The sequence below is a fragment of the Nipponia nippon genome, unplaced genomic scaffold (genome assembly GCF_047370975.1).
Source record: "Nipponia nippon isolate SJK-2023a ecotype South Korea unplaced genomic scaffold, ASM4737097v1 scaffold_38, whole genome shotgun sequence".
NCBI lineage: Eukaryota > Metazoa > Chordata > Aves > Pelecaniformes > Threskiornithidae > Nipponia > Nipponia nippon.
This window is the reverse complement of record NW_028262356.1, coordinates 2,749,712-2,776,216: the sequence shown is the minus strand read 5'-3', so window position 1 is coordinate 2,776,216 and position 26,505 is coordinate 2,749,712. Positions and strand designations below refer to the sequence as shown.

The 26,505-nt window shown below is 49.8% G+C and overlaps 3 protein-coding genes and 1 long non-coding RNA gene across 11 annotated transcripts; 1 reads left to right on the top strand and 3 right to left on the bottom strand.

The window, feature by feature from the left end:
- Positions 1 to 11,268: 11,268 nt before the first annotated feature.
- LOC148053769 (uncharacterized) lies at positions 11,269 to 16,957 on the bottom strand. Of its 5 annotated transcripts, none has more exons than XM_087773151.1 (7): positions 16,830 to 16,957; positions 15,153 to 15,284; positions 14,397 to 14,501; positions 12,906 to 12,969; positions 12,762 to 12,817; positions 12,638 to 12,678; positions 11,269 to 12,057 (listed from the first exon to the last, which is right to left on the bottom strand). In XM_087773151.1, the coding sequence occupies exons 2-7, from the start codon at positions 15,234 to 15,236 to the stop codon at positions 11,994 to 11,996; spliced, it is 414 nt and encodes a 137-aa protein (XP_087629277.1). In that variant the 5' UTR covers positions 15,237 to 15,284; positions 16,830 to 16,957; the 3' UTR covers positions 11,269 to 11,993. The 5 variants fall into 5 exon arrangements, with proteins under 5 accessions (XP_087629277.1, XP_087629275.1, XP_087629278.1 ...); XM_087773149.1 differs by lacking the exon at positions 16,830 to 16,957 and adding an exon at positions 15,679 to 15,810; XM_087773152.1 differs by lacking the exon at positions 16,830 to 16,957 and adding an exon at positions 15,679 to 15,810 and having other exon boundaries at positions 11,269 to 12,036.
- A 689-nt stretch (positions 16,958 to 17,646) lies between these two features.
- LOC148053768 (uncharacterized) lies at positions 17,647 to 22,478 on the top strand. Its single transcript, XR_015707933.1, has 3 exons — positions 17,647 to 17,785; positions 18,127 to 18,450; positions 20,890 to 22,478. It is a non-coding gene; the product is annotated as an uncharacterized LOC148053768 (long non-coding RNA).
- Positions 22,479 to 22,598: 120 nt separating this feature from the next.
- LOC104011616 (ferritin, higher subunit) lies at positions 22,599 to 24,238 on the bottom strand. Its single transcript, XM_009463884.2, has 4 exons — positions 24,013 to 24,238; positions 23,601 to 23,747; positions 23,276 to 23,401; positions 22,599 to 22,925 (listed from the first exon to the last, which is right to left on the bottom strand). The coding sequence occupies exons 1-4, from the start codon at positions 24,112 to 24,114 to the stop codon at positions 22,749 to 22,751; spliced, it is 552 nt and encodes a 183-aa protein (XP_009462159.2). The 5' UTR covers positions 24,115 to 24,238; the 3' UTR covers positions 22,599 to 22,748.
- A 649-nt stretch (positions 24,239 to 24,887) lies between these two features.
- Positions 24,888 to 26,442, bottom strand: LOC148053767 (apoptosis regulator BAX-like). Of its 4 annotated transcripts, none has more exons than XM_087773144.1 (6): positions 26,230 to 26,442; positions 25,899 to 25,950; positions 25,665 to 25,823; positions 25,455 to 25,587; positions 25,126 to 25,224; positions 24,903 to 25,041 (listed from the first exon to the last, which is right to left on the bottom strand). In XM_087773144.1, exons 1-6 carry the CDS (start codon positions 26,432 to 26,434, stop codon positions 24,970 to 24,972), a joined length of 720 nt encoding a protein of 239 aa, XP_087629270.1. In that variant the 5' UTR covers positions 26,435 to 26,442; the 3' UTR covers positions 24,903 to 24,969. The 4 variants fall into 4 exon arrangements, with proteins under 4 accessions (XP_087629272.1, XP_087629270.1, XP_087629273.1 ...); XM_087773147.1 differs by having other exon boundaries at positions 26,159 to 26,245; XM_087773146.1 differs by lacking the exon at positions 25,126 to 25,224 and having other exon boundaries at positions 24,888 to 25,041; positions 25,455 to 25,526.
- Between the last annotated feature and the right edge of the window lie 63 nt (positions 26,443 to 26,505).

Sequence of the window (26,505 nt, the reverse complement as noted above, 5' to 3'; positions counted from 1 at the left end):
TCCTTGAATGCGGGCTGGCCCTCGGATGCCTCTACTGCCAACGGAAGAGAAAATGATTACGCTCCTACAACACGCTCCATCCTCCTCTTGTTCAAGAAATCAAAAGAAAGCTACCATCCCTGACCACTACACAACAGGAGTCTGTGCAGGAGATGGCTGAGCCCCTCCCCATAAATGGAAAGCTCTGCTACAACCCTGCTTTGCCTTGCGGCACCAGCACCCGCCATCAGGGTGCCCCAAACCCATTTGTGACTCCCTAGGAAAATCCAATATAATTAGTTCAAAACACCTGGCAAATAAGATACAACCTAAAAACACATGTACTCCACCTGATCCCAAAACAGTCAGATAGCTGGCTTCCTCCTACACAAAACTCACATCTTCAACAAATACACAAAACAGAGCAACATGACACCAAACATAAAATCCTTACCCTCTGACACGCTCTGAAATGGATTAGTGCACCCGCATAATACCTACTCACACTGTCGACCCGCATAATACCTACTCACACTGTCGACCCGCATACCAGACTTCCTCAGGGTCAGACCTGCAAAGACAGAAGGAATCCTGATGCTACCTCCCCAGATGCCCCCAGAGCTCTGCTCTCGTCATGGGGAAATGCCGGTGAGGATAACTACAAAAGAAAAAAACCAAAACAAAAAAAGAGAGGAAAGAGCCACAGGGACCTGGATGTCAAAAGACAGCCTGACCTTACCTGCAGAAATAAACAACAGAAATCCTGCAAAAAAGTTCTAACCAAAACCCAGAAAATATGAAAAACCCAGGAACCTCAAAAAAGCTCAGAACATTGTACCATGTGGCAGCCGAGAATGCCTGACAGATGCCACCACAAGGACGAGAGGTCTGCCTCAAGAGTGGCTCGAGACCCTTGAGCCCAATGACCTAGAAAGCCCCCTTAGGGAATTACACCGGCCGTCTACCGATGGAGAAACTGCAATGGCTTAACACGGCAACTCAGAGATCTGAAATGGGCACCTTATGACTACAGAAACTGGTGCTAAAAGCACTATAAACAAGAACATCATTATCATGACCAACACTAGAGCAAGCCTCCTTGGGTGCTCAAGGTAAAGGGCAAAAAGAAAAATAGGAAAAGCTTGCATGCCCAGGACTGCAATAAAAGACACCGATAAAAGACACAGCCCTCCCTAGAGATTTCTAAGAGCACAAATAATACACCTCCTCTTCTCCAGAAGAGAAGGGAAGGGAAGACAGCAACACAAGCCTACGCTGGAAATAAGTGTCCAGTCAGTGCCTCTAAGTAACAGTTTCTGTGACATCCTGATGGACAGATGCAAAAATTAGCTCAGGGAGTGAAATGAGGAAGAGGCACAGAGGAGTGGAGACCCAAGAATTCCAGAGGGTACATTTTCACATACCTTAACGTACCCAGTGCTTTCCGAGTTGAGACTTGTCTGATATTTGTCCCTGCACGTTGCGATGCAGAGGCCCAGATAGTTTATGCTGCATCTCTCGTGACTCCGTTGTGTCTCCTGTTGGCCATGGAGAGACAAAAACAGAACAGACCTGATCAAAACCTAAATAAAACTGCACAACCCATCTGAGAAAGGCTAGTGAACCTGCCTCCCTTTCCCAACCATCCCCTGCTCCGAAAACTTGAGAAACACCTACTCTTCTCCTGATGTGGCAGGGAAGGAAGGTTGCTCCTTCCTGACTGCTCCTGCCCTGAACCCTCCGTGTCAGCTGCTCCTTGGGAACTGCTCTTCTGGGCTGTGCCCCATGTTCTGTGAGCACCTCTCATCTTTGCAAAGACTCCAGGCTCTGGAACAGACCCAAAAGATAACTGAAGTCCTGAAGCTTATAATCTAGGAGGGGCCTGCTGCAATCCCAAAAGATTCTAGGGACAGCATAGTACTCTGGAAACAATTAGGAAAAGTGATTAATTATTCCATACCCTGAAAGACTCTACACCTTATGACCTGGCTGCTTTTTTGAAAAAAGCTAAAATTCCATATACAGCTGCCCACCTTAACCCCTGCTAGATCACCCCACCATCGTTTCTATTAAGAAATAGCATCAACAACTTACACAGCAAAACTGGTGAGGAAAACGAGGTTCTGTCTTCAATAAAATCAGGAATTCCAGAAAAAATACAGTGCATTTACAATCCAAAAAAAAAACCCCATACAAACTCAGACTATTCAACCATCTTGCCACCCCTGAACACCCATACAACATTGCTGAGCAGAAAAAAAAAAAAAAAACAAAGAAAAAAAAAAAGCTGCATACAAGTGTACTTTCTACTATACAATGCTGCCGAGCCTTGACTGGTCCTGAGACCCTTACCTCAAACAAATACACTTGCCCAAATAGCTGAGGCAGGGCAAAATCTACAGTCAACTGAAGGACCAGCAGAACACTTAACACCAATGAAGCCAGGGAGCAGAATGAGCTCCCTGAGGCGGGGCTGCGGCTCATATATACCCCTGGCCCCGCCCACCGCCCTTCCCACATTCACCTGGGAAAGCGGAGGGGCAAACCACCAGAAGGCATAAAGGCTGCGGGAGGAGCAGCGGAGAGGTTTCTCCTGTGCCTTAGATTTGCAATGTGCAAAGCACTTAAATGGGGAAAGTGACCCTTACTAGAAATGACAAGACCTGCTCTTTTACAACAACTACATCTATTGCATCAGCGACGCAACCAGGTAAGGAATTAAATGTATTTTTTGTAGGGTGTGGATTGAATGAGATCGACATCCTGCTAAGCCGTGTAGGAAAGAAGCTCGTTAAACTCATTAGCACTGTTATTATCAAAAAATAAAAAAACCAAGATGCTATGGGGTTACGCTTCATTTCTAGCAAGACTGCGCGTGCTACCTAACTTCTACTGGAAGTACGTTCTGGATAGGACTGAATGATAAAGCGCAATTAGATCCCATAAAAATCCTTTCTCAAAAATTCCTCCAGTTGCAAAGTAAATCACTTACTGTAAATCACCGACAGTTCAGAGTCACCTCGACGGTCTCTCCGACGGACTCCCTTAACGGAACTAGATGAGTCCCAAGAGACAAAAACCATAAAAACCCTATAGAAATACAAAAAATGTCTCAGAGGCCGTATGAAGCAGCTGAATGAACGCCTAAGTAGCTAGAACAAACATAAATTGCAAAACACAACAAAAAAACCCACAGGAGATCTGTCAATAAAAATAGAAGAAGGCTATCACCTTCTCTGAAAAAGTCAAGAGGAGATCTGAGCCGACGATAGATGTCTTCGGGGTACCAACCGCCAAATAGAAACGTACCGTAAGACAAAAAAACAAAGCGACTGCTGCGGAGCACAAAGATGGCTTTAGAAAAGGTTCTGACAGAATGAGAGGCATCGTCACTGGGATCGGAGAGGCCCCAAAGGGGCCAGAGAGACCAAAGAAGTCTTGAGGATGCAATGAGTTCAAAAGGGAGTTGAACAAAGTACGGATGTCCTCGGGGACCGAACGGAGGTGCATCGAACAAGTGAGAGGACGGAGGACCGACCGAGGTAACGGAGGTGGACTCAGGAAGGGTTTGGAGGGGAGAAGAGGTATGCAAAGTGCCCTGCCGAGCTAAAACGGGGCTCTAGGGTGTAGGGGATGTCTCACGAGAGCTCGGCAACAGGAGCGGAGGAGTCCCGAGGAGGCCTGAGAGACCAAAGAAGCCTCAGAGGTATCAGTGAGGAACTCCGAGGGGGATTTCAACAAGTACAGATGTTGTGAGGGGGGCGGGGGCTGAACGAAGGCATCCTAAATACCAAAGCGGAAGATAAGAGCACTCTGAAGTGCACAAAACAAAAAAATTGAACTGCAGCTGAAGTGCTACGAGACTGCTGGGGAGTACGAGAAAGGACTCGGAAGGCATCGTTATATAGAGTAGAGGAATTATGAGGGGGCAGGGTAAGAAAAAATGGCTTGCAGTCACAGGGAGAGCCTCGGAGTCTCAGGAGAACATCTAGGCAAACTCCACGTGACTAAGTGAGAGAGGAACCGAACGAAGACACCCTCGACGGCAGAGAGATGAAAGAACACTGCGTAGCGAAGAAAGACGGGAGGCTCCGACTGAACGAGAGAGATGGGAAGGGAGATACGGTGCTACAGGGTGCTGTAGAGAACAAGGAAGGTCTCGGGAGGCGTCGTGACTGTGGGGAGAGGGGCGCCGAGGGGGGCTGATGGACGAGAGGCGGCTTGGGACGACAAGGAGGAACTCGGGTGATTGTCTGAGCGCAGTACAGATGGTCTCGGGCAGCCGGGGACCGAACACGGGAATCTTAGATAGCATAGAGGAACGAATGAGTGCTGTATGGCTCAAAGTGCTACGAGAACGAGGCGGAGCACAAGGAAAGGTCTCTGGAGGCATCATGAGTGGGAGAAAAAAATGCCCCGAGGGAGGCAGAGAAAAAGAAAAAAGGACTGGGGACACGACGATTAAATCCGGAGGGGATCCGAACCGATTAAACTCGTCATTGGACAGCCAGGGAACGAATAGAGGCACGGCTAGAGGGAAGAGAGGCCAGGATAACCGGGCCGGTCACAGATCTGGACTCGGGAAGTCTTCTGAGGGAACGAGAGGGGCGCGAGGTCCGCTACAAAGTTAAAGGCACGCTAAGGGCGACCTCGAAGGCGTAGATAGGCATCACGATGCCGTTAGAGGGGTCCCGAATGGGCCAGAGACACCAAAGAAGGCTCAGGACACAAGGAAGACGTCTGGAGGGGATTGGAACTTTAGCTAGAAAATCAGGTGAAAAGACCAGGTTAAAAAAACAAAAAAATAAAAAAAAAAAACCACACCTAAAAACCTAAGCCAAAAATGGGAATGTACTTTATGTACTTTTTAAAAAACATCTGTAGTTTTAAAATAACTTCATGCTGACATCGGTCAGAGAAGAAAAAACATTAAAGGGAACGGCAATGAAGGAACTGAGGAAGAAACTAAAAAATAGCATTGGTGAACTGAAACGGAGAGAGAAAAGAAAATTTCAAAAGCAGTGGCACCGAGGAAAGACAAGGAAGAACAATTCAAAACTAACGACAGCAACCGAGATAAAAGTAGAACATTTTAAAAGCCAAAGGACTTGAGAGAAGAAGGAACCAACCCACGGTGAACTACAACACAGGCTTAAACAGCAATTTTAAAAGGTGACCGCACTAAGGAAGGACAAAAAATCATTAATAAAATAATTAAAACAAATACAGTGAAATAAAGATAATGAATGGGATAAAAGCAGACAGAACATTTTAAAAGCAATAGTGATTAAAGCAATATTGAATAAATTAAGAATTAGTGATGACAAACTAAAACGAAGATATAGAAATGAAATGTTAAAAGCGAGGGCACAAAGGAAAGACAAGATACAATTGAAAAAATAAAGAGAAAAGACAGGGAACACAACAGAAATAAAAAACTTAAATAGTTATGGTAATTAGGGCAATAAAGCGAAAAACTATGAAACAGGGACAACAAACTAAAACAGAGTTATAGAAAGAAAATTTAAAAGCAAAAGCACTAATAAAGACAAGATATAATTTAAAAATAAAGACAGCAAATGGAATAAAAGTAGAAAAATTTAGGAACAAATAGGATTTAGGAAATAAGGAATAAATTAATCAAAACGGTGAACTAAAAGAGAGATGTAGAATTAAAATTATAAAATTGTAAAAGCAATGGCAGTAAGAAAAAACAAGAAAAAATAATTAATATCTAACGACAGCAAAGGAGATAAAAGTAGAAAATTTTAAAACCCAAATATTAAGAAAGGAAAAAAGAAAAACCCAAAGATTAAGATCAAAAAAGGAAAGCACTAAAAAATAGTGACAGCTAACTGCCACGCAGACATAAATAGAAATTTTAAAAAGCAAAGGCACTAAGGAAAGACAAGAAATCATTAAAAAATAATGACAGTGAACAGGATAAAAGTAGGCATAGACAGAAAACGAAAAGAAAAAGAAAGAGAACTAAAAGAGAGATGTAGAAAGAAAATTTAAAAAGGGAGGGCACTAAGGAAAGACAAGAAATAGTTAAATACATCAAAATAAAGACAGGAAATGGTATAAAAGCAGACAGAAACTTTTAAAAGCAATGGTGATTAAGGAAATAAGGAAAAAATTTGAAAATCACATCGGTGAACTAAAATGGAGACGGAAAAGAAGATTTTAAAAGCAATGGCAGTACGGAAAAACAAGAAAGCATAATTAAAAATTAATGACAGCAAACAAGATGCAAGTAGAAATTTTAAAAGCCAAAGGATTAAGAGAGGAAAGCAGTACAAAGTAGCAACATTGAACTACAATGCAGACATAGACAGAAATTTTTAAAAGCGACAGCACTAAGGAAAGACAAGAAATCATTAAAAATAAAGACGGTGAATGGGATAAAAGTAGGCATAGAAAGAAAACTTAAAAAGCAATGAGTATTAGGGACAGCACACTAAAACAGAGATGTAGAAACAGAATTTTAAAAGTGAGAGCACTAAGGAAAGACAAGAAATAATTAAATATAAAGACAGCGATTGGAATAAAAGCAGACAGATTTAAAAGCAATGGTGATTAAAGAAATAAGGAAAAATGAATAAAAAGCGATGGCAAACTAAAACAGAGATGTAGAAATAAAATTTTAAGAGTGAGGGCACTAAGGAAAGAGAAGAAATAATTAAAGACATCGAAGGGAAAAACGTAGGCATAGAAAGAACATTTTTAAAGCAATGAGGATTAGGGAAATGAAGGGAAAATTTAAAAATAGCAAATTAAAAGAGATGGAGAAAGAAAATCTGAAATTTTGGTTAAGTTAAAACATGCATGGAAATGTAACTTAAAAAGTGACAGGGTACACAACACACGGGAATAAATAAAAAAATCTGGATAGGGATCTTTATAAAAGTAGACTTAGAATGAAAATTGAAAAAGCAACGGGGTTCAGGACAGGGAAAAATTTAAAAATAAAAACAGTAAAATGGTTAAAGTAGACACAAAGAAAATTTTAAAAGCAACTGGGTAAAGGACAAGCAGGAAAAAAAATTAAAAATTTTTTAGAAAATTAAAAAAACAGAAAGCTGGTTAAAAGTTGACATAGAAAATTTTAAAAGCAAAAGCATTAAGACGGGGAAAAATAAAATAAGGGTAGGGTGATAGAGAGACATAGGAAGAAAATTATAAAAGCAGAGGCATTAAGGAAAGACAAGGGAAAAGTTACAAAATAAGAATAGGGAGAAAAATACAGAGATGCATAGGAAGAAAATTTCAAAAGCAATTAGGTGCAAGACAGACGAGAAACAAATACAAAAGACAGTGAATTGGTTAAAGGAGACACAGAAAGAAAATTTTAAAAGCTACAGGGTACAGGATAGACGGGAAAACAAAAAATAGGGACAGCAAAGTAGATAAACTTTCACGTAGAAAGAAAATGTAAAATGTGATGGCTTTAAGGAAAGACAGGAATAAATCAAAAAATAAGAATGGGGAAAAAAATAGAGACACACATAAAAGTAAAATTTAAAGTCAACAGGGTACACAACACAGGAAAGAATTAAAAACTATGGATAGGGAGCTTGATAAAAGCAGACATAGAAAGAAAATTAAAGAAGCGACAGGGTACAGGACAGACAGGAGAGAATTAGAAAATAAAGACAGTGAACTGGCTAAAAGTAGCCATAGAAACAAAATTTTAAATCGACAGAAAAAAAGAAGAACAGGAAACTAAATAAATGGAGACATAGAAAGAAATTTTTTACAGCAACTGGGTACAGGACAGAGAGGGAGGAATTAAAAAATAGGGACAAGGAATCAGATAGTGGGAGACATAGAAAGAAATTTTAAAAAGCAACAGGCTACAAGAAATACAGGAAAGAATTAAAAAATAGGAACAGGGATGACAATAGAAGGAAATATTGAAAGGAAATGTTAAAAGCGAGGAGGTATGCAGATGAAAGGGAGGAATTAAAATTCAGGGAAAGGGAGCCAGATAAAAGGAATTCTTGAAAGAGACATCAAATAGCAACAGAAATAGAGGGAAGAATTTTAAAAATCAAGAAAGGAAGCCTGATAGAGAAAGATCTAGAAGGAGTTTTAAAAAGCAACTAAGTACAAGAAACATAGACAAGAATTAAAACATAGGGACAGGGAGATGGATAGAGGACAACGTAGAAAGAAAATTTTAACAGTGATCAGGTACAAGAAATGGGAATTTTAGAAAAGCAGGGGCAGGGAGATGAACAGAAGGACCATAGGAAGAAAATTTTAAAAGCTATGGGGTGCAGGACAGAGGGAGGAATTAAAAAATAGGGACAAGGCACTGGAGAGAGAGAAATGTAGAAAGAGAAATTAAAATGCAATGGGGTACAAAAAATACAGGAAAGCATTAAAAAATAGGGAGAGGGAGCCGCAAAGAGGGAAACAGAAAAAAAATAATAGGTGAAGTGGTACAGGGCAGAGTTCACAGAAGAGTAACAAGCTTTGGGGAGCCAGACAGGTAGGTGGGCCAGCAGAGAGGGAGACAGAAGCAGAGACAGGCAGGGAGGCAGGCAGGCAGGCAGAGATCCGGGGAAGGGCAGCAGAGGTGGACCAGGATGCACACGAGAGAACGCGCGACTCGACGCAGCTCCTGGCACCGGCAAGAGACCTTCGCTGCCCCAATGCTTTTCTGTCTGCCTCGGCAGCAGGTGCCTCAACGCTCCTCCACCACCAAGCTTCCCGGCAGCTCTCCCGTGCAGCCGATGGAGGCGCTGAGCTCCCAGCACTGTGTGCTGGTAGTGCGCTCTGTCAGGGATGGCTCGGAGGGATGCTTCCTCGCTGCAGGCACTGGCCATTCATTGCTGGAGGGAACTGCTTGCAAGACCCCCTTGAATTCCCTCCTCGGACAGTTCCCCTTCATCAGCTCCCTCAGGCAGGCATGCCTGGACAGACCCTTCCCCAACTAAAGGCAGGAATTAAAAAATAGGGACAGTGAGCCGCATAGTGGGAGACATGGAAATAAAACTTAAAAAGCAATGGGGTACAGGACAGACAGGGAAACATTAAGAAATAATGACAGGGAGACAAATAAGGGGATACTCAGAAAGAGAAAGTGGCAGGGTACAGGAAACACAGGAAAGAATTTTAAAATAGGGACAGGGTGGAAGATAGAGGGACAAATAGAAAGAAAATTCAGAAAGTGATAGGGTACAATTCACACAGGCGAGAATTAAAAAATAAGGTCAGGGAGATGGCAAGAGAAATACATACATATAAAGAAATTTTAAAACAAATGGGGTGAAGGAAAGAGTGAGAAGAAATAAAAAAATAGGAAAATGGAGCTAAATAGAGGGAGGCATAGAAAGTAAGTTTGAAAAGCAATGGGGTACAGAGCAGAGGGAGGTATTAAAGAAAATAGGGTCAGGGAGCTGGATAGGGGGGAGATATAGAAATGAAAATTTAAAAGTAATAGGCTACAAGGCAGTGCAGAAAAACTAAAAAATAGGGAGAGGGAGCCAATTAGAGAGAGACATAGAAAAAAATTAAAAGGCAACGGGGTACTCTACAGAGTTGGGAGAAGAATAACAAGTTTTGGGGAGCCATACAGGTAGGTGGGCACAGAGGCAGATGGAGGAAGGGAGGCAGGCAGACATCTGGAGAAGGGTGGCAGAGACGGGCCAGGATGCAGAGGAGAGGACGCGTGACTCACCACAGCTCCTGGTGCCAGCAGGAGACCTTCACCACCTCGGCGCTTCTCTGCCTCTTCCTCCTCTGCATTGCTGCCTGCCCGACCCTCACCCACTGAGCAGCAGGCAGTGAATGCTCCTCATCCGTAAGGCTTCCTTGATACGTGGTGCCTCATGCACATAGCTGACAGAGACACCGAGCTTCCAGCACCACGTGCTGCTGTCTGCTCTGTCGGGGACAGCTCGGAGGGATCCTTCCTTGCCACAGGCACTGGCCATTCCTTGCTGGAGGCACCTGCCTGCAGGACTCCCTCCTCAGCCCGTTCCCCTTCATCAGCCTTCTCAAGCAGGCATGCCCAGGCAGCCCCCTTTACAGCTAGAGCCCCTTCACACAGCAGGGCCAGCCCCATCCTCAGCCTCACTGGCCACACCTGGGGCTGCCCTAGACCCAGCTGGAGCCCATCAGCAACAGGGGCCATTGCCAAAGCCCCACAGCACATCACCCCCTCCCCTGCACCTCTCCACAGCTACGTGTTCTGCACCCAGGGGCTGTAAACACATCCAAGGACACAGAGGAGGCAGGAAAAGTTTATTCATTAATGCACATAAGAATTCCCAGCTGTAAGAAATTGCAAGTTTCACTGCCCAAATGCAGGAGGAGAGAGGGAAAGAGAAAAGCAGTGGGAAAGTCAGAGGGACACAGAGAAGAGATGTGGGACAGGGAGCCAGCAAATGGGATGCTGCAAACAGGAGAGGGATGGGGAGGAGGACAACAGTGTAGAGACAGCAGAAAGATGAAGGAATAAATAAGAGAAACAGGGAGCAGGAGAAAGAGGCGGAAGGGACCAGCAGGACAACAAGATAGAGACAAGACAAGGGACATGGAAAAATTCTAAAGGGGGGGGGGGGGGAAACATAGGCAAGAAATTAAAAAATAGAAACAGCCCGATAGAGGTAGACATAGAAAGAAAATTCTCAAAAAGCAACGGGGTACAAGAAACATAGGCAAGAACTAACAAACAAATAGGGACAGGGAGCTAGAAAGAGGGAGATAGAGAAAGAAAGTGTAAAAAGTAACAGGGTAGAGGACAGAGAGGGAAGAATTAAGAGTTAGAGACAGAGAGGGACAGAAGGAGACATAGAAAGAAAATTTTGTAAGTGACAGGATACAAGAATCATACACGAGAATTAAAAAATAAGTACATGGAGCTGCATAGAGGGAGATGTAGGAAGAAAATTTGAAAAGCAACAGGGTACAAGAAACACTGGCAAAAAGTGAAAGAGAGAGGGAAAGGTAGCAAGAAAATTTAAAAAGCAACTGAGTTTGAGAAATATATGCGAGATTTTAAAAAATAGGGATGGAGAAGTAGAAAGTAAGTTTCAAAAGCAATGAGGTACAAGAAACATAGGCAAGAATTAAAAAATAGGGACAGGGAGCCCTACAGAAAGCAACTGTGGTGGGTTGACCTCAGCTGGCTGCCAGGTGCCCACCAAGCCGCTCTATCGCTCCCCCTCCTCAACAAGACAGGGGAAGAAAATACAAGAAAAAAACTTGTAGGTCAAGATAAGGACAAAGAGATCACTCACCCATTACTGTCACAGGCAAAACAGACTCAACTTGGGGTAATTAATTCAATTTATTGTCAATCAAAATCAAGAGCAGGATAATAAGAAATAAGAACAAATCTAAAAAAAAACACACTGCTCTCTTTTCCTGGGCTCATCTTCAGAACTCCTGACTTCCCTACATCCCACCCCCGAGCAATGCAGGGGGACAGGGAGCAGGGGCCGTACTCAGATCATCACACATCATCTCTGCCGCTCCTTCCTCCTCATGCTCTTCTTCTGCTCCAGTGTGGGCTCCTCTCCACAGGGCCACAGGTGCTGCCAGGAGCCTGCTCCAGCACAAGCTCTCCATAGGGTCACAGCTTCCTTCAGGCACATCCACCTGTTGCGGCACAGGGTCCTCCACGGGCTGCAGGTGCATGTCTGCTCCACCGCGGACCTCCACGGGCTCCAGGAGGACCACCTGCCTCACCGTGGCCTTCACCACAGCCTGCAGGGGAATCTCTGCTCCGGTGCCTGGAGCACCTCCTCCCCCTCCTTCTTCACCGACCTGAGTGGCTGCAGGGCTGTTTCACACTCACATTTTCTCTATCACAGCATCTGCGCAGCATTTTTTACCCCTTCTTAAATGTCCATCCCAGAGGCACAACCAGCATTGCCGATGGGCTCGGCTTGGACCGGCAGCAGATCCGTCTTGGAGCTGGAACTGGCTGTGCCCGACACGGGGGCAACTCCTGGTGTCTTCTCGCAGAACCCACCCCTGCAGCCCCTGCCCCGCCCCAGCTAACAACACCTTGCCACGTAAACCCAATCCAACAGCAATCGCCTGCAGGACAGAGAAGGGGGACTGAAAAATAGGGAAAGGGAGCCACAGAGGGAGAGGTACGGGGCGGGGGGGGGGGGCGGAAATCGCGATGGGCTACAGGCCAGAGAGGAGGAAGCGACAGGGAATCAACCTGAGAGAGATGGAGAAAAAACAAAGAATAGCGATGGGCCACAGACAGAGAGGCAGGGGAATGGGAATTGTGAAGTGCTAAAGGACAGATAGGGATAAATTTAAAAAATTGGGATAGGAAGACAGACAGATAGATGGAGAAAGACAAAAATAGTGATGGGCTGAATAGTGATGGGCTGCAGGACAGAGACAGAAGATGAAAAAGAGGGACAGGGAACAGGACAGAAGCACAAAGAGAAAAAGAAAACAGAGAGGTAGAAGAGAGAGAGAGAGGGGGACTCATCATCTTGAGGATACAATAAGCTCAAAAGGGAATTGAAGCACAAGGGATCACAGAAGCCTGCTTCAGGGGCACCCCTGCGGCCGACATGTGGCACCAAGAGACACAAAATCACAATCGCGCTTGTAAGAAAATCACCAGTCCCATGCTCCTCCTCTCTACTACCCAGCTCACCTCTACTACCCAGCTCACCTCAAATGCTCATCCGATTCCAAAGACGGCCCGCACAGAACCTGCAAAACCAAAGAGAAAAACTTCAACGAGTTACCGCAGGGTACTTTACTCTCAGGTGCCAACAGGCCCACAACCGCCTCACCTTCTCAGGCCTCTCGGCAAATTGCCGCTTCGCTCCTCTGACACTACATGCATAATCTACAACAATCAAAGCAAACAACACATGCTGAGATACTACCCAAAACAAGAGCCCACCCACACTGATTCCCATCTCCTGCTCCTTTACCTTGGCCAGGTGCCTGCGCTGCCTCTCCTGTTTTCAGGTTGCCATGTTGAGGTGCAGGCACTGCCTGTAAAACCCAAACAACAAGGGATGCTTATAGCTTCACCCGCAGAATGACACCTGAAAACTAACTGCTACATCAGCCCGCTAGTCATTGCTCCCCATGCCCGAGTCAGCTCTGGTGCCCACATCCCACATGGCTTCACATCTTCAAAATAAAACAAAAACCCCAAACCATAACCTAGTCGTACAGCCACCAGTCACACCTTCCCTCTAATACCACACACCGACACACCTTCTTACGATGCTCCGCTCACCTCTCCTCCATCGCCCTGCACAGGAAGCATTCAGCATCATGCTGATGAGCAGAGGCTTGCGAGACCCCCGATATTGCTACCGATGTGCCCACTAGGCACAGAGAACAATGGAGACCTGAAGACCTGATTAAGGCATGGTATGAGACACAGAAGACAGACCACACAGTAATACAGACACAGGCTGGACCTGCCCTGCCTGGCAGATGCTCTTGTTTAACGGAAAGGACCCCGCGCCCTCTCCACACCCAATCTCAAACCGCCTTCTTCGCTACGCTGATTTTAAAGCCCCTGCCTGCCCCACCGGCGCTTCCCCCACCTGCCCGCACAAAGATAGCATTGGCCCCTCAACTTGCCTTTCAGAGGACTGGGGGTCAGAAACCATCTTTTAAAAAGACCACATCGGCTACCTAGGATGTCACTGCGATCACCCAGATCCTCTTCATCATCTGCAAACACGGAGTGCCATCACTCAGCATGACACCAGTCAACACTGACCTCTTCCGTGAGGACGCCCTCCTCAGAAGCACCGTGGCATTCCGTTCAGTCCTGGTCTAACGCCAGATGTTGCCACCGGCATCGCCCGTGGCGCCTAGAAAACCAGCGATACAAAGCGACCGTTGCGCCTGGAAGCAGTCGCCTGCTCACAAACTATTCTACACACCTCAAAAATAACTGCTGCTATGGTTTGCTGTTCATTGCTCGTCTTGCCTGACAAGCTCAGGGCAGACGTTCTGCTTGGCATGTAGTTTTGAGAGTCACATTACGCCTTCAAAACAGAGCATTAGCTAGACGCATAGGCACCAACAGGGGCCCGTTCCCTCCATCGCTGCGTGCCGATCTACCTTCTCACAATGCTACGCTCACCTCATCCCTTCGGTGTCCAGCTCCCTACTGTGCATCTGCAGCAACAATAATACAAAGTCAAACGGGTGCTGACAAATACCCTAGCCAACAGCGAACCTTCTCCATTCCGACTTCTTCGCTCCACTAACCTTGTTGATTCGTGCTTTGTGCTCTGACCTGCCAGGCTGACACAGCAACATCAGTGAGTTAAAAAAAAAAAGACAAACAGTAATACCCCTAATTAGTATACACCCTTCCCTCTTCTTTCCTCTACCCCAATAGCCGCATGCCTGACTCATCCTTTCCCCCAGCAGGCTAACATGGATCTGCTCACCTCCCATGCTGCACCTCCGGGGTCAGCATCCATGTCAGGCGCCTGCTCGTATAGTCGGTCCTTCTCCGATGACGCAGGAACCATAACATTTGATGCCAGGCCCCCCTTGGGAAAGCGTGGAGAGGCACACAGATGTTACATACCGCTTTCCAAAAGAAAGAGCCCACCATGCAAAACAGACTAACAAATCCCTTGGACTGACTCACATACTCAGGCAACACAGAGACCCCAAAACCACAAAACCCAAACGATCGACCTCACCTCCCCCATCACAGCCCACAATGCCATCCACTCGCCTTTCTTGTCATGCCTTGCTCGACTGTCCTGCTCAGCCCAGACCTATTACTTAAGCTGCAAGAATAAGTCAAACCACCTGCCAACACACAAAAATTACAGTTTCTGCCAGAGGACTCAAATATAGGCAAAGACCAATAGGTCAAACACCAAAAGAGCTACAAGTAGCAAATGACCATGGCTGGTGTAATGACAGACTCTTCCTTTACGGATAAGTAACTCCTAAATGACTCCATGAACTGCAGCATGGAGAACCCCTCGGTAGACAGCATGCTCGTGTGGGAGCACTGACATATACGGGACAGGACACTGAGCTGCCAGAAGCTGCTTGCACACACGATGCTACTAACAGATAACACTGCACTATAAAGCCTGGGCACAAAGGGACGCACTGAGGGTGCCACAAAGTGCACAGGGAGGCGCTGGAGACCTCAGGGTTCCAGCGGGTATATTTTTATGTACCTTAATGTACCTAATGCTTTCCGAGATGGGACTTGTCTGACATTCGGCCCTGCACATTGCGATGCGCAGGCCCGGACAGTTCATGCTGCGTCTCTCACGACTTAGTCTTACCTCCCGTCACCTGTGGAGAGACTAAAACAGAACAGACCTCATTGAAACCCAAATAAAACTGCAAAACCCATCGAGAAAAGCTGATGAACCCATCTCCCTTTCCCAACCATCCCCTGGTCCCAAAACTTTAGAAACCCCTTCTCTTCTCCTGACGCGGCAGGGGAACAAGCCCGCTCCTTCCCTGTATTTGCACCCCTGAACCCCCGCATCGGCCCCTCCTCGGGAGCTGCTCTTCCCAGCTGTGCCCTGTGTACTGTGAGCATTGTTGAAGAATTTTCACCAGAAAGTGGGTATCTCTATGTTTGCTTTATTAACAACTCAGAGTTGGGCCATCAACTCAGTGAGTGGCAACTAAGTGTTACAATTGTCACCTTATATATGTTTCTATAACAATTACATGATTATCAAAGTCCACCTAAGGTTTCCACTGTGTTCTCAATTCTTCATTCTTCTGGTCAGCAGACAGTTCTCTATTTTCCATCGGTAAACCGGTTCTTTGCATTCCATTTCAGTTCTTGTTTATTGACCACGTAAACCACTTCAACCGCTGGTCCAATGCAAGATCATAAAAGTAGTTTATTTCCCTTCTATGTCTAGTTTCACAATGTTCTATTTAAAACCATCTTTAAATTCTAAGAATCTGACCTCTTAACTTCTATTATGAATGCTTATCTTACCCTTATTCTCATCTAATGTCTACATCAGTTAAAATGTCTTAATCAGCTGTTCAATTATTCATCTTTTCTTACTACATCTATCTTTATCTACTGATTAACTCAGCTGGTGATTAATCCAGTCATGGGATAGGGCTATACAGGGACAAAATGAGCAGTATAGCATGGACTTAAATTAATATAAAACACCTGTAGTTATACAATTCATGTAATTTATCTTTTCTAAATTACCCTATACAATAACTATTCTTAAACGCACAATAATATTCAAAGCCTGGATTAATTATTTGCTAACAAGCATGGCTTATCTTTCGTCTTCCTGCAGACTCCAGGCTCTGCTACAGGCCCACAAAATAAGCGAAGTCCTGATGCTTATCAGCTCTGAGGGGCCTGCCGCAAGCTGCAAAGGCTCCAGGGAGAACACGGTACTCCGTCGGCGATCGGGAAAGGCGATGAGCTGTCCCGCACCCTGAAAGACACTGTGCCTTATGGCCCTGCTGCTTTCTTGGGAACTGTGAAAGCCCACATACAGATGGATACAAGATGCCCACCTTAACCCCTGCTAGGTCACCTCACCGACAGTCCTATTAAGAGATGGTGTCAATAACTTGCACAGTACGCAGCAAAACCGGTGAAAGAAAGAAGGTTCCATCTTCAATCAAGTCAGGAAGTCCCGGAAAATACAAAGCACTCAGGACAAAAAGAAAAAAAAAAAAAAACCACAACAACAACAACAACAAAAAAAAAACAACAAAACACAGTATTAAACCACCTTGCTATCCGTGAACACCCAAAACAAAATGACTGACCTGGGGAGAAAAAAACAACCTGCATACAAGTGTACTTTCTACTACGCGTGCTGCTGAACCTCGACGGGTCCTGAAGCCCTTACCTCAGACAGACAGCTCCGCTTCTCTAAATGTCAAAACACACCTGTGCAAACAGCAGAAACAGCTCAAAATCTGCGATCAGCTGAGGGAACAGCAAAGCACTAACACCAGAAAAGCCCAGGAACACAACGCGCTCCCTGAGCAGAGGCTGCGGCCCATATACCCGGGGCCGTCTCCAGGGGCGGGGCCTGTCGCTAGGGGCGGTGCCGTTCCCGTGCCGGGCCGTCTCCAGGGGCGGGGCCTTTCGTTCTTTGACTCGCAACGGGCGAACAGATGAGCACCGTCCCGGGGCTGTGTGGGGACATCTAACACACGGATAGGGTTTGGGGGGTTATGCCAATTGCGTCGTTCAGTTTTAGGGGCATGTCAGTGTCACAATGTTGTAGAAGTCACTTTTTAGCTCAAATAAGAATCCAAAGACCTGTTGAACCCTTAGACTGCAAGCTGTGAGCTTTCACCGGGATCCGCTGAGCGTGTGCTGCGCACCTTACTGAGCTGCACGAAGGAAGGGCGTGAAACCGGTGCAAACCAGGAAGATAAGGGAGCCGCGACCGTCGGCAGAAGCTGCAGCTGTTCGAGACAAGAGAAGGAACGTCCTGCCTGGAGATGGGGGAAGGATCCCATAAGGAACAAGAAGAGCCCAGGCCCAAATATTGCTGTTGGACCAAACCGTCGCCCGAGGGGAGCGGAACTTAAATTGCAGGGGTGTAATTGCCCAGGGCTTGCTTTGTTCGGGGTCCCTCTCCGGAGGCACCCAGCTCGAGCTGCTCTGCACCGCTGCACCGCTCAATAAATTTGCCTGGCGTACATCGTGTCGGAGACCGCGTCGGGGAGACCTGGGGTCGAGCCTGAGGGGAGAGAAAGCGCCTGAGGGTGAGCGTGTGCGAGCAGGGAGTCGGAGAGGGGCGCCCGTCGGCTCGGTGGAGCTGCCGCTGCGAAGGGACCCCGCTCCCAGCAGGTAACGCCTGCGGCGGCGCGGGTGCGACTCCCCGCGTGGGGTGCGAACGCTCGGGCGGCTGCCGCTCCCTTAGCGACAAGTGGGATTTCGGGTTTTAAGGCGGCGTCCTTCACGGCGGACGCAGATTTCATTATGGCGCTCTTAATGCGGCTTATAATAATACAAATTACAACAATAACAATTACGATCGTTATCAAAGATTGAAGGAGGCTAGTCAGCCACTCCAACAAGGAAAACCCAAATATGTTAAAAACTTTCCCCAACCAATCAGTCCCTTGTGCCGTAGTGATTTCTCTTGTGTCTTTAGCTATTTTCTTCATCTTATTCATCTGTTCTGGTAGTGGCATTGGAGACATGCGAGAAACAAAACAAAAGATGTTACTCAACCTCTGTAGATAGTTAATAAGACACCGCCCTGGGAGAAGGAACGGGACGGGATCACAGAACATTTTGGCAACCCAGATGGGACTGCCATAAGGCCTTGCCTGGATCGTCTCGCCGTCCCCGGCAGCGGACCGGACCGGAGAGAGCTCAGCGCGCACCGACCTATCGATCGGGGACTCCTCTGGATTTGCTCCGAAGGCGAGGCGACAAGCAACTCAAAGGTGCAATGCCCAAACAGAGATATTTGCATCAGGGCGAGAGGGGGGCGAATTCTTGGATTGGTAAGTGTAAAATTTTATTGTAAGGTCAGTTGTTTCTGCGGAAGATTAAAATCGCATGTAGATGCTCAGCAAGGGTTGCCTTAATTGACCAGTGGGGTCAGAGCCGAGTGCACATAAGGGAAGTACTGACCAGGGGGGTCAGAGTTGGCAAAGAGGTAATTATTTGAGCATTTGGTTAAAATGGGATCAGACCAATCCCCGATTCCTCCCTGCAGCCCTTTGGGTTATATTTTGAAAAATTGGAACAAATTTGGAGGGGACCCTATGACAAAAGACAAAATGAAAAAATACTGTAACCAATGGTGGCCGAATTATAAACCAGATGATGATCAGACCTGGCCAGAAAATGGATCAGTAAACTGTAATACTAGATTGCAATTGATGTTGCTTTGCCATTGGATGGGAAAAATGGAATGAAGTACCTTATGTTGATGCCTTTATGACTTTGTATAGAAAGCCTGATATTCAGAAAAGATGTAAGCTAACAACTGACCTGGTGATGTATACAGCTTCTGAGAGACAGGAGAGTGGTTGTTGCATGGGCTGTCACGACAGAAAGATTGCCAGGGAAGAAGAGCAGGAAGATGTACAATTGTTACTTCCAATAGCCCCACCTTGATATAAAAATAGTCCCCAAATGACTCTAATTCACAATTGGGCAATGAGGATTTCAGGACTGCCGGTTTTTGTACATGTTCCATTCACTACCTCTGACCTGATAAATTGGAAACGATCTGTTGGACCTTATAGGGGAAACCCTGAGGGAATGCATCAACTATTAGAAACTATAATGATAACACATAGTCCTAACTGGGGAGATACACAAGCTCTATTAAATACGCTTTTTACAGCAGAGGGAAAAAAGAATGGTTATTGAAAAAGCCAGAGAAGGGAGCAGGAGGAATATTAGACAAGATGACTCTGAGAATTATGTGCCTACCAAAAAGGGAACCAGAATGGGATCCCAATGGGGGGGGAGAGCTCAACTGAGGTAGTATCAGCAATTGATACTATACAGGGTTTAACATGGAGAGCCTAAACCGAAGAATGTGTCTAAACTTTACAAAGTAAGGCAGGGCGCAGAAGAAAATCCATCAGCCTTTTACAAAAGGTTATGTGAAGTATCTAGAAAATGGACAGATTTGAATCTGGACGATGAAGCAAATCGGAGGATGTTCAATGTGTTGTTTATTGGGCAGTCAGCACAGGATATAAGGAGAAAGTTGCAGGAAGTTGATGGGGCCGGGGGTATGTCGATATCACAATTGATAGAAATAGCATATGAAGTATATAACAATTGGGATGAGAGAAAGAAAAGAGAAAAGAATAGAATCAAGTCACAAGCATCTTTGCTGGCAGCAGCAACAAACGAGAATAAGATTAGAGGGAAGGGTAGGGGTGGAGGTAGAGTAAGAGGGGGACGGGGTGGAATGATGCAGGGAAGTTGTTCACAAAACTGAACCCTGTTGCGGCCAAACCAATATGCAGCCCATAAACAGGAGGGGCACTGGAAGGATGAATGCCTGAACTGAAAGGGGCCAGAGGAGCAAGATCGTGTAAGAAATGCCAACCTTGTTTTGTTAGAGGATTTGGACAATGAATGAAGGGGATGGGGGGAAAACATTAAGGTCTCCCCAGCTGATCCCCTGGTTCCAATTAAGCTGGGGAACAAGATTGTAGATTTTTTTAATTGACAGGGGGGCCACTCATTCAGTAGTCACCAGTTCTAAAGGACCTCTAAGTAACTATACCTATTGTTGGGGCAACGGGAAAAAGAACATTAAGGCCATTTTTGCAACCGATGGAATGCACAACTGGGGCCACCAAATTAATTAATGAGTTTCTATATATGCCAGAATGCCCCCTACCTCCATTGGGATGAGATTTGCTATGCAAACTAAATGCACAAGTAACTTTTTCTGAGAATGCTGTACAACTCCATATCCCACCTGAAAGCCTGGAAAGCCCAGATCTGCTTGCTGACAGATGAGACATCAGAAGAATCCAAAGAGAATATTCTGAACACTGTACTAAATGAGGTAATTCCCCTGGCATGGGCTTCTAAGAAACCAGGTAAAGCAAAAAAAAAAAAAAAAAAAAAACCACCACACATAAGTCTGATTAAAATAGAACTAAAAAAGGGGGCAAAACCAGTAAGAGTACATCAATATTTACTAGGTTGGAAGCTCGCAAGGGCCTTGAACCCCTGATAAATACCTTTATACAATATGGACTGCTCAGAGCATGTCAATCTGAATATAATACACCGATCTTACCAGTGAGAAAGCCTCGCTCTCAGGAATACTGATCAGTGCAGGATTTGAGGGCTATAAATCAGATAACTAAGGACATACATCCTACAGTGTCTAATATCTGTACTCAAAAGCAATGCCTGTTTTATGGTGTTAGACTTAAAGGATGCCTTTTTCTGTATTCCAGTTGACGAACAAAGTCAGGCACTCTTCGCTTTCAAATGGGAAAATCTGACTACTGGAAGGAAAGGACAACTGTGTTGGACTGTTCTTCCCCAGGGATTTTAATTTAATTCACATTGTTTGGTGAAGTATTAGCCAAAGAATTAGAACAGTAGCAAACTAATGGTAATGGTGTTACTTTTTTACAGTACGTGGACAATAGCTTAATTGGAGCTGATACTGAACAGGCTTGTACAGAAGCCACAGTAAGCCTGCTAAACTTCCTGGGACTGGCTAGATAGTGGGTCTCAAAACAGAAGACCCAAACTGCGAGGGAGGAAGTCCGGTATCTTGGTTGTACTATATCAAAAGGACAACGAGCATTGGGGGAGGGAAGGAAGGAGGCTATATGCTGAATAGCTGTACCAAAAATAAAAAAAACAACTAAGGGGGTTCCTGGGAACGGACGGGTTCTGCCGGATATGGATTCCCAATTTTGGACTTATATTTGAGCAGAGTACCAATGTCCTCAGGGGGGATGGGACCGACTGGAGGCATCCGAGACAGAAGAGAAGACAAAAAGACTGCTCTGAGGAACAGAGGTGGCCTGAGAAGAGGTTCTGATAGAACAAGAGGTATCCAAAGTTCAGTCCAGAGATAAAAGCATGCTGAGGAGAACCTCTAAGGCCTCAGGGGGCCTCAACAAGGGAGTAGATGGGACCTGAGGAGGCCAGAGAGACCAAAGAAGGTTGGGGGACATGAAGAGGAACTCAGGAGGGGATCTGAGCAGAGATGTCCTCAGGGGGACAGGGACTGAATAGAGGAAATGCTAGATGGCGCAGGGAACTAAAGGAGTCCTCTAGGGCATGAGGAAGGCCTCAGGAGGGGTTCCAAGGGAACAAGAGAGGTCTAAAGGGGGCTACAGAGTTAGGAGAAGCCTGTGGGGCATGAGGAAGGCCTCAGGAGGGGTCATGAAGGAACAAGTGGGGTCCAAAGAGGGAAGAGGAAGTTCTGGGATGTGATCAGAGACACCGGAAGAGACCAACTGGGGACACTCCCACTGTCCTGGGAGGCTGAGGAAGGGACACACCGAGGCACCCTCGCCCAAACTGCAGCTCCCGGCCTGCCACGGAGCACGGCACGGCTGACTGGAGCCCCTGGCCTAGAACCACAATCCCAGCGTGCACGGCAAATCAACATGTCTGCCCTGTGGCCCTGGCAGAGAGATACTCCTCTCAGCATGCATGCTGGCCAGCGTGGTGGGCCAGCAGCCCAGCACCCAGAGACTGCAGCTGCCGGCATGCCGCGGGATGCAGCCTCCCCGGCTCTGACCCTGTGGGGACAGCATCGCCTCCCCCAGAAGCCCGAGCACACCCCACGCCCCCCAGCAGGGCCCTGGGCAACCGCCGCCATCACTCCGAGCCCCTGCCAGCCTCCGCACGGCCTTCCCCAGCACCCAGGGCAGTGTGTCCCCACCCCACTTCCCAGGACGAGGGGGCTTTGGGGGCTGTGTCCCGTCCCCCCCCGCTGTGGTGTTTTCCCAGGGGTGCCGGTTGCACGGGGGTAGCTTCCCCCCCACCCTGGTGCTGAGTCACGTCTTTGCATCCATCTGCCTGCCCCGCCCCCCCCCGCCCCCCCGTGTCACCCTGGGGTCGCCCCTGCAGCTGGGGGACAGCAGGCACCCCATCCCCCCAAGACGGGCACGACCCCTGAGCCAGCTCTCGGAGCACTGGGTGGGCGCAGGGCAAGGGCAGACCCTTTATTGGAGTCATGCTGGGGGTGGAGACCCCCAGCAGGTGAGCCCCCTTGGATGGGGCAGAGGGGTTACAGGGTCTGGGGGGTAGTCCTGGGAGGGGGGTCCCAGGGGGCCGCCCGTGGCAGGGTTCAGCTGCGCTCCTCCAGGCTGAGGCGGTCGAAGAGGTACTCTCCGAGGCCACTCGGGGCCCCCCCCGGGCCCCCGGCACCCCCAGCCAGGCGCCGCAGGTTGGTGATGTGGTCCCCCAGTGCCTTGATGGCCTTCACCTGCTCGTCCAGGTAGTGGGACTCGAGGAAGTCGCAGAGCTGCAGAGAGAGGGACATCAATCAGCCAGGGCCAGGGGAGCTCTGCAGGGAGGGGACAGAGGTCTGGGAGAGACCTCAGGAAGGACAGGGACCTGCAGGGGCAGCTGGAGATCCCAAGGGAGGGACAGGGGTAAGGCCAGCAAGTCCAGACCCTGGAAGGGCAGGGGACCGGAGCACAGACCCTGGAGGGGCAGGGGACCGGGGCAGAGACCCTGGAGGGGCAGGGGACCGGGGCAGAGACCCTGGAGGGGCAGGGGCAGACCCCAAAGGATGAGTGTGGGAAGAGGAACGGGGACCCCCCAGCAGTGTCTCAACAGGCAAACCCTGCAGGGGGGTGGAGGGCAACTCACGTGGGGGTCCCCCTTCTCGGCAGCCAGGTGGTGCAGGTCCAGCAGTGCCTGGTTCACCGACTTCTCCAGCTGCAGCGCCGCCTCCACCGCCTCCAGCGCCGAGCCCCAAGCGTCACGCTCTGGCTTCTGGGGAGGGGGACAGGGACAATCACCCCGTGGACAGTCACAGCCCCCGTGCAGCCCAGGCACACCAATGCAGATGTGTCCCCCATTCAGCCCAGGCACCCCCAGGCAGGTGTGCCCCCCATGCAGCCCAGGCACCCCAATACAGCCCAGGCACCCTGATGCAGCCTGAGCCCCCCCAAACGCAGCCCAGGCACCCCACCTTGATGTCGTGCAGCAGCACACGGCCGCCACGGCGCGTCTGGAAGCGCAGCAGCCCCTCAGCGTGCTCCCGCTCCTCGTGCGACTGGTGCAGGAAGAAGCGTCCCAGGCGGGGCAGCGCCACGTCGTCCCGCTCAAAGTAGAATGCCTGCAGGACAGGGGAGGTCAGGGCAAGCACCTCTGGGGAGCCCCCCGACCCACCCTTCTGACTCCCCAGCTCCCGCAGGGACCCTCCAGCCTCACCTCCACCTATGAGACCCCCCCGAGCCCTCCCTGCCACCCTCTCCTTATCTTGCCCTCGCAGGTGGCACTGCCCCCACCAAAACGGGTGCCGACCAGCTCAGGGCAGGATAACCCCGGGGCCAGGGGGGTCCCAGGGCCGGGGGGGGGTCCCTCGGCCGCCGGGACCCTACCATGGAGAGGTAGACATAGGAGGCGTGGAGCTCCATGTTGGCCATGCGGTTGACGGCGGCCTCGCAGTCGCGGTGGTAGTTCTGGCGGATCTGGGAGTCCATGGCGTGCAGACGCAGCGGCAGATGGATGGCCAGACAGACGGATGCAGCGGCAAGATGGACGGACGGCGGGGTGGGAGCGGGCCGGTTCCGTTCAAGCACTGTTGAAGCGAGAACGCGGCTCTGCCTGCACAAAGCCCCGCGGGAGGTTTATATCCCGCTGCCGGTGGGCGGGGAAAGGGGACCCAGGCACCCGGGCCCGGCCCTCCCCAGCTGAGGACCCGGGCACGGGGGCCCTGCCGCCTGTCCCCCCCCGGGACCCAGGCACCCCCCCCCCCCCCCAGGGACTCAGGCACCCCCCCCCTCCCCAGGGACCCAGGCCCCCCCCCCCCCCCCGGGGGAAGGCCCCCATCCCCCCCCCCCCCGGAAGGACCCAGGCGCCCGCAGGGCGGAGCGGCCTTGGCCCTTGGCCCTGTTTGTCACACGGTCTGAGTCAGCATGACTGGGCAGGAGGGGGGTCCCACCCGCGGGTCCCTGCCCGGGGGAGTGACCCACGGGTACCCCCAGCTCCCTCCCAGGCTGGGGGCACAAGGAGCCTGGCCTGGCGGGGGGGGGGGGGTGTCCCAGGGCTGAGGAGCAGACCCGGGAGGGGGGAGGTCAGTCCTGGTCCTGTCCTGGTTAGTAAGGCTGCAATCGCTCGTTAATTAGAGTTTAATGAACGGGGGTTGGGGGCGGGGGGGGGGGGGGGGGGGGAAGGAGCAAAGGAGCTGATTCAGCCCCGGGGGCCATAAAAGAGGAACTTGGCCCCACAGTGGTGCTGACTTGGGGTTTCTGCTGCTCCAGAAGCGGGGGGAGCGCAGGGGGACTGGGGGAGCCGGTAGCCCCCAGCGCACAGGGACCAGCTCCTCCCTTCAGCCTTTACTTCTCAGGGCCCCCCACAGCACGGGGGTCCCAGCCCAGCTGCGCAGGGCGGTAGCTGAGGATGGAGCCCTGGAATGAGAGAGGAGGGTCAGCGGCAGGGGGGCAGCCCCAGACGCACACCCTCCTCGCCATGGGGCTCACCCCTGCGCTCACCCAGCCCCCCTGGCGCTGGATCCAGGCGGAGAGGCGCCGCTGCAGGAAGGATATGGCCCAATCGAGGATGGTCCGGAGGGGGCGGTCGCCCCACAGCGCCTGTGGGGACCCAGGCGTTGGACTCCCACCACCCATCGCTGTCCAGAGAAGCCAGGCACCCAGGGACCCACCCAAGGGGGACTGGGTGCCATCTCCCCCATACCCAGGTTTCCAAGCCCCCCCCGACCCCAAACATGCCACTGTCCCTGGGGGGACCCCCTCCACCCTATTCTCCCCAGAGACCCCGGTGTCTGGGTGCCCCTCCCAGGGATCCAGGCATCCAGGCCCACCTGCCAGACCACCCGGTAGGTGAAGTAGAAGAAGACGATGACCCGGCCCCAGTTGATGCCGTCCTGGAAGAGCTGCTCGGAGATCTCAGCCAGAGCAGGCAGGGGGGGGCAGCCGGCCAGGGCCCCCACCAGGCTGGTGGCATGGGGGTAGCGGTGAGGCTGGGGGTGGGGGGTGGGGGGCAGCTGTGGGGCACCCCGGGGGGGTCTCACCTGTCCATCTCGGGGTCCTGACTCAGGCGGCCCCAGACACGGAGGGTGGCTGCCTGCAGCGAGGCCACCGCAGTTTCTTCCCCCGCCTCACCCCCCAGCTCCTCAGGGGGCACCCGCCGAGGCAACCCCTGGTCCTGCTCCAGCAGGCAGAGGACAAACCTGGGGAGGGGGCGGGGGGGTTAGTGAGGAGGGGGGCTTCCATAGCCCCTGGGGCAGGGGAACCCCTTCACTCACCCCCGGAGCAGGGCACCCCCAATCCGCACGATGCAGGAGATGCTCTCGGCGCCTGGGGTGGGGGGGACGGACACAGAGCAGAGAACAGGGAGCAGCCACCACCCTCACCCAGCCCCACAGATGCCCCCAACCCCTCCCAGACCCCCAGAAAGGACCCCGGCGTCCAGCCCCTCCCCCCGCAGCCACATGGCTAAAGTGAAATGAAAGTGAAAGTGGCCCTGCCCGCCCCCCCTTGCCCCCCTCCTGCCCCCCCCCCATACCTGCCCCCCATGAGGTCTCCAGGAGCCCCCCACTCTCCTGCCCCTCCATCCCGCACCCCCCTGGGACCCACAGGGCTCCCGGGCACCTGGGTCCCCGCTGCCATGGGCGGGGCGAAGCAGGGTGGTGCAGCCACACTCCTTTGGGGCTCCCCAAAGGGGTTTCGGGGGGACCGGGGGGGGGGTGTTGCAACAGCCAGAGTATGGCAGGGGGACACTGGGGCCCTCACCCCGACCGGAAGCACCACATGGCTCTGTTTCCCCTTTATTTCCAGACATCAAAATACCCGAGATACAAAACAAGGTACAAAAAAAAAAAAAAAAAAAAAGGCAAGAGGAAAACAACCAAA

Coding starts and splice junctions, on each gene's coding strand:
- LOC148053767 (XM_087773144.1), bottom strand. CDS start 26,434: ATGTCTGGAAATAAAGGGGAAACAGAGCCATGTGGTGCTTCCGGTCGG. Junction 25,951..26,229: donor CCCAGGTGCCCGGGAGCCCT/GTGGGTCCCAGG, acceptor CCCCCACCCCAG/GCGCCGAGAGCATCTCCTGC. Junction 25,824..25,898: donor GGGGGTGCCCTGCTCCGGGG/GTGAGTGAAGGG, acceptor CCCCCTCCCCAG/GTTTGTCCTCTGCCTGCTGG.
- LOC104011616 (XM_009463884.2), bottom strand. CDS start 24,114: ATGGACTCCCAGATCCGCCAGAACTACCACCGCGACTGCGAGGCCGCC. Junction 23,402..23,600: donor TGCTGCTGCACGACATCAAG/GTGGGGTGCCTG, acceptor CCCCCTCCCCAG/AAGCCAGAGCGTGACGCTTG. Junction 22,926..23,275: donor CCGAGAAGGGGGACCCCCAC/GTGAGTTGCCCT, acceptor CTCTCTCTGCAG/CTCTGCGACTTCCTCGAGTC.
- LOC148053769 (XM_087773151.1), bottom strand. CDS start 15,236: ATGAACTGTCCGGGCCTGCGCATCGCAATGTGCAGGGCCGAATGTCAG. Junction 12,970..14,396: donor CCGGAGGTGCAGCATGGGAG/GTGAGCAGATCC, acceptor TGGGTTTTACAG/GCAGTGCCTGCACCTCAACA. Junction 12,058..12,637: donor GAATCGGATGAGCATTTGAG/GTGAGCTGGGTA, acceptor CCTATTTTTCAG/TCCCCCTTCTCTGTCCTGCA.